Source organism: Orycteropus afer, unplaced genomic scaffold (assembly GCF_000298275.1).
Source record: "Orycteropus afer afer isolate SDZICR_OR568_19922 unplaced genomic scaffold, OryAfe1.0 scaffold01110, whole genome shotgun sequence".
In the NCBI taxonomy this organism is placed as follows: Eukaryota; Metazoa; Chordata; class Mammalia; order Tubulidentata; family Orycteropodidae; genus Orycteropus; species Orycteropus afer.
In genome coordinates this window covers 1,792-7,702 of record NW_006922697.1, presented here as the reverse complement: position 1 = coordinate 7,702, position 5,911 = coordinate 1,792, and the positions used below count along the sequence as shown (strand labels likewise).

Below are 5,911 nucleotides of genomic sequence, written 5' to 3'. Positions count from 1 at the left end.
TCAAATTTTATCTGAGCCAAGAAATTATTACAAATTTCCTTTAGGGAGAACAAATGGAATGGTCCTAGAATGTGAATGCATTTTAATATCTAACCATATATTCTCTTATATTTTTTTCATCCATGTGAAATGTAAAAAAAAAATAATAAATTAGTTTGTAATGTGATATAAAAAAAAAAAAAACCCAAAAATACAGATTTGCACACCTTCAGATTATTTTCTGAATCATCTGAATCATATTGATAGCTATCAAGTTCTATTCAAATGTAGATAATTAACAAAGATTAAATATGAGCTATATGTTATCAAGCACATACAATTTATGAAATCCCATATTTCCTTAGATGTTGTTTGATAAATGGTAAAAAAGGAAAAAAGTAATCTTTTCACTCTGAGGAAATAGCAAAATAATGTTCATATTTAAATGAATATGAGTTTGAAGTTATAGAGAAACACGTCTTCAAAGCACATAACACAACATTCAGCCATCTCTGCACTCAACTTTATACATTTACCTTTTAACTTGTGTGTACTATTTGCTGAAGTATTAACCTATAGCAGGGAATAAAACACAACTTCTACCTTCAAGGTACTTAGTATTGAGATAGTGCATAAAGATACACATTGAGATGTTACAAGGGAAAAAATATAGTGTCTAAGGAAGGGAGAAGGAGCTCTGGTAGCATAGTGCCTCAGGCACTTGACTGCTAACCAGAAGGCTGGTGGTTCAAACCCACCAGCCACTCCTTAGAAGGAAGGTTGGGCAATCTACTTCCGTAGTAATACTGCCTCAGCAACCCAAGGAGGGGTCTCTATGAGTTGGGTCCGACTCGATGGCACATAACAACAACAACAAGCAAGGGGGAGATCTTCACTCTCAGCTTTCACGACATTGTCAAATCTGTACTGTTTATGGTTCAACAATGCCTTTATTGAGGTGAAATTTTAGATGGCTATTGTTAAGGATATGAGGATAGTCTAAGAATTATCATGCATACAGTGATTGCAATATTTGAAAGCTCAAGTAAAAACAAACAAAAACTCACTGTCATCTATTTCATTCTGACTCATAGCCACCCCCATTAGGTTTGCAATACTGTAGATCTTTATGGAACTAGATTGCCCCATCCAGTTGGTAGGTTTCAACCACAAATCTTCCGGGTAGCAGTCAAATTTTTTATCCATTACCGGCCACCAGCGCTCCAAGTAAAATAAGACTAGCATAATTTATCACCAACGAACACCACTATTTCCTAAGTGTTTCTCATCGTTAGGATTGAACCTAACTTGTATCTGTCCTGTTCTTTTTTTTTTTTTCCCCTCCAGAAAGAGCCCTATGGAGAGAGGAGATGGATGCCAGCAACCTAACCACCGTCACAGAGTTTGTCCTCATAGGGTTCTCTGACCTCCCAGAGGTGCGCTATCCTCTCTTTGTGGTGTTTGCTGCCATCTATCAGGTCACCTTGGTGGGAAACGGGGCCATTCTCCTTGCCATCGGGACTGAAAAAAAGCTCCAGACACCCATGTATTATTTTTTGGCAAATCTGTCCATCTTAGACATTTTCTGTCCATCGTCTACTGTTCCTAAAATGCTTGAGAACCTCTTGACCAAGAAGGAAAGCATTTCTTTTGTCGGATGTGCTTTTCAGCTATTTTTCCTTGTAGCCCTGTTAGGGACTGAAGTCTTTCTTCTTTCTGTCATGGCTTATGACAGATACGTAGCCATATGTTTCCCCCTTCGTTACACCCTCATCATGACAAAGGGACGCTGTGCCAAGCTCACAGCTGGGACCTGGGCAGCAGGATTTCTGAACTCTTTACTGCACACGGTATTTACATTCCACCTGTCTTTCTGTGAGTCTAATAAGGTCAACCAATATTATTGTGATATCCCTCCAGTGGTGGCTCTCTCCTGCTCTTCCACATATGTAGCAGAAACACTTTCCTTAGTGATAGGAGGTGTCTCAGGTAGCAGCACTTTCCTGATCACTGGTATCTCTTATATCTACATTATATCCACCATTCTGAAGATCAAGTCAGCTGAAGGAAAGCGCAAAGCCTTCTCTACATGTGCTTCTCACCTCCTTGTGGTTTCTTTGTTCTATGGTACAATGTTATTAAACTATGTCCGTCCCTCCTCCAGTCACAACTCCCCAGCCAGAGACAGGCTTATCTCAATGATGAATGGCGTTATTACCCCAATGTTAAACCCTATCATCTACAGCTTGAGAAACGCAGAGGTAAAAGGAGCACTGAGAAATGTTTTATGTCCTAAAACATGTTTACAGAGAGGATGATATTACTAATTTTGCAATCCCCTTAATGTGACTTCACAGGAAGGTTTGGAAGAATTTATAGGAATAATAATTTTCTATTTGTCTATAGAGGATATATCTATATAAACAAAGAAATTAACACACACACATATGTTTATATCTATCTATAAGAAGCCCGGGGACTCTGATGGTGTAGTGCCTGAGGCATTTGACTGCTAACCAGAAGGCTGGTGGTTCAAACCCACTGGCTTGTCCTTGGAAAGAAGACTGGGCAATCTACTTCCATAGAGATGTTGTTGTTGTTGTTATGTGCCCTCGAGTCAGCCCCGACTCATAAGGACCCCTCCTTGGGTTTCCGAGGCAGTATCACTACAGAAGTAGGATTGCCCAACCTTCCTTCTGAGGAGTGGCTGGGGGGTTTGAACTGCCAGCCATCTGGTTAGCAGGCAAGTGTCTTAGCCACTATGCTACCAGAGCTCCCTCCATAGAGATATCACCTCAGAAACCCAAGAAGGAGTTGGTATGAGTCAAAATTGACTCGATGGCAGTGAGTTTTGTTTTGTTTTGTTTTTTTTTACTTCACTTACCTTCTTTCCCTAACCATTTTTCTTGATATGCCTCTTAGCTAAATCATTTTGTTCTTTCTCTTTAACTTTAATTTCAATTTACTATATACTTCTCTCCTTTACTGTGAGAGCATTCATTCTCAGTTTCACTTGTACCTCCAAGTAGAGCATTTACTTTTCTCCATCTCCAACCATACATATCTAATTTGGTTAACTATATTACTGTCATCTTAATCTCCACATATGCAATATAGCAAGTATTATATTCACACCCAAACACACATACTCACACACCAGTCTCCTCATTTGCTACCTTTTATGTTTGTGGCTTCTATTATTTTTTTCCCAGCAACTCAGATTTTTTTGTTTGTTTTTGTGGAGTCAGCCTTGACTCATTTCAATTGCATGAATAACAGAATTAAATAAAATATTGCTTGGTCTTGTGTCATCTTCATGATTGTTTTAAGTTTGAGGCTGTTGTTCTTTCTAGCTATCAAACTCTCCTTTTTCTTTGAACTCAGGACTTATATTCAGTAGGAACAGATAGCCATTGATTCTTACCATGATTACTCTCCATTCTCACTTCCTTTAACACATAAGAATGGGAATATGTTCTCTCTGGCCCACTGATAATGTTATATACCACATTAAGACAGCTTTGATATATGAATTACTCAATGTTTTTCCTCAAATCATGCACACCAATTACATGTGTGTGGTGCGGGGGGAGTTTCCTGTCTGGTGATGACATTTTGGTGTATTGTGTCATCATGGACAACATCTCCCTTTCTCTCCATTTCTGATTGCCTCTTACTCTCTGGAATTCAACATCATGTCTGAATTCTTTGCAGCATTCTGCTCTTCTTTTATGACTAAGTGAAGTGGCCACATCTCTATTGACATGTTCTCAACTCATCCCAAATCATTGTTATGTCTCCTTCTTTGGATTGTCATTGATCTTTTAGTTTAATAGAAACTTTACCATTCACAGCCTTATTCTATGCATCTTTGTCTCACAGGTTAGGGACTTTGAGTGCCTTGAGATGGCATGCTTTAGATTAATTACAATTTCCAAATTCTGAAAAGTCCCAATTTGTATCATATGAATGTTTCAAAGCTATCTATTGTTGTATTTGGTCAAATACTTATTTAATTTCAGATACAGTGAGAAGTATATACCGACTTAACAAATAAAATAAAATAATGATAGTACACATTTAGAATTGTTTTATTTGTCTTATTTCATTTTATTCTCTATAGCAGAATTTGCATGTGATATTAAAGAATCAAGCAATGATCTCATTGTATGAAAACTATTTCATGGATTTTGTTAAATTTTTTTACGTAAAATTGAATGAAATCTTAAAATCTCATCTGTGTCTTCATTTTAGGTATCTGATATTTAAATATTTATTTAATATTTCATCACTTATTTGAATGATTTTGCTTCACCAAACTGTGAAGTTTCATCTTATATCTGTGTTACATAAACCACTATTTCATCTAAAGTCTCTCCTGTCATAAATAGGGTGTCTCTTCTCACCAAGTCTCCCACAATTCAGGCCTTGGGAAGTATTGGAGAAGGTTGGTGGAAAATTATAAAGAAAAATAAGTTCCAGAGTCTGCCATGTTTTTAACCTAAATGTTTTATTAATTGTATTGTAGAACAATAAAGTTGACATGTTATTTGGAGCTTTTCTTATTTAGTAAAGGAAAAAACATACTTGATGTATAAGTAAAATAATTTATCTCCACTTCCATTCACAGTTGTTTGGAGATAACTGTTCAGAACTTGAAATCTTAAAAATATTAAATATTAAAGATATCTGACATTGGTTTATGACATATTTTCCCATACTTTGAGTAGATGTTATTGTTATTAGGTGTAGTCCAGTTGTTCTGACTCCTAATAACCCTATGTACAACAGAATGGGGTTATGTTATGGGTTATTATAATAATAGTTGCATCTTTGTCTCACAGGTTAGGTTCTCTGAGTACACTGAAATGACATGTTTTAGATTAATTAAAATTTCCAATTTCCAAATTTTCCAATTTTCCAAATTCAGCAGTAGTTGATTCTGAATCATAATAACCCTATGTACAATATAATGAGTAAATAGAAGAAATGACAAGATAAAAGAGCTAAACAAAAAGCTTCAAACAGCAGATCGAGAAGACAAAGTCAATTATTATAATGAAAAGTGCAAAGACATGGATTTGGAAAGCCAAAATGGAAGAACATGCTTGGCATTTATTATGCTGAAAGAACTGAAGAAAAAAAAAAAATAATCTTCAAGTTGCAATATTGAAAGAGTCTATGGGCAATATATTGAATGATGTAGGAAACATCAAAAGAAGATGGAAAGAATACACAGAGTCACTCTACCAGAAATATTTGGTTGATGTTCATACATTTCAGGAGGGGGCATATGATCAAGAACCGATGGTACTGAAGGAAGAAATTGAAGCCGCTTTGAAGGAAGTGGCAAAAAACAAGACTCAAGGAATTGACGGGATATTCATGGAGATGTTTCAACAAACAGATGCCACACTGGAGGCACTCACTTGGTTATGCCAAAAGATTCAGAAGACAATTACCTGGCCAACTGACTGGAAGACATCCATATTTGTACCCATTCAGAAGAAAGCTGATCCCAAAGAATGTGGAAATTATCAAACAATATCATTAATATAAAATGCAAGCAAAATTCTGCAGAAGATAATTAAAAAATGGTTGCAGCTTTATATTGAGAGAGAATTTCCAGAAATGCAAGATGGATTAAGAAGATAATGTGGAAGGAGAGATGTCATTTCTGATGTCAGATAGATCTTGGTTCAAAGCAAAGAATCTCAGAAAGATGTTCACTTGTGGTATATTGACTATTCAAAAACATTTGATTGTGTGGATCATAAGAAATTATGAATAACATTGAGAAAAATTTGAATTCCAGAACACTTAATTGTGCTCATGAGGAACTTGTACATAGACCAGAAGGCTGTCATCCATGAAGAAGGGGACTCTTCATGGTTTAAAATCAAAAAGGGAGTGTATCATAGTTGTATCCTCT

The 5,911-nt window shown here is 36.2% G+C and overlaps 1 protein-coding gene across 1 annotated transcript; it reads left to right on the top strand.

Annotated features, from left to right (window-relative positions):
* Positions 1-1,349: 1,349 nt before the first annotated feature.
* On the top strand, positions 1,350-2,297 carry LOC103212803 (olfactory receptor 5V1-like). The gene has a single exon (XM_007958739.1). The coding sequence runs from the start codon at positions 1,350-1,352 to the stop codon at positions 2,295-2,297; it is 948 nt and encodes a 315-aa protein (XP_007956930.1).
* The last annotated feature ends 3,614 nt before the right edge of the window (positions 2,298-5,911 follow it).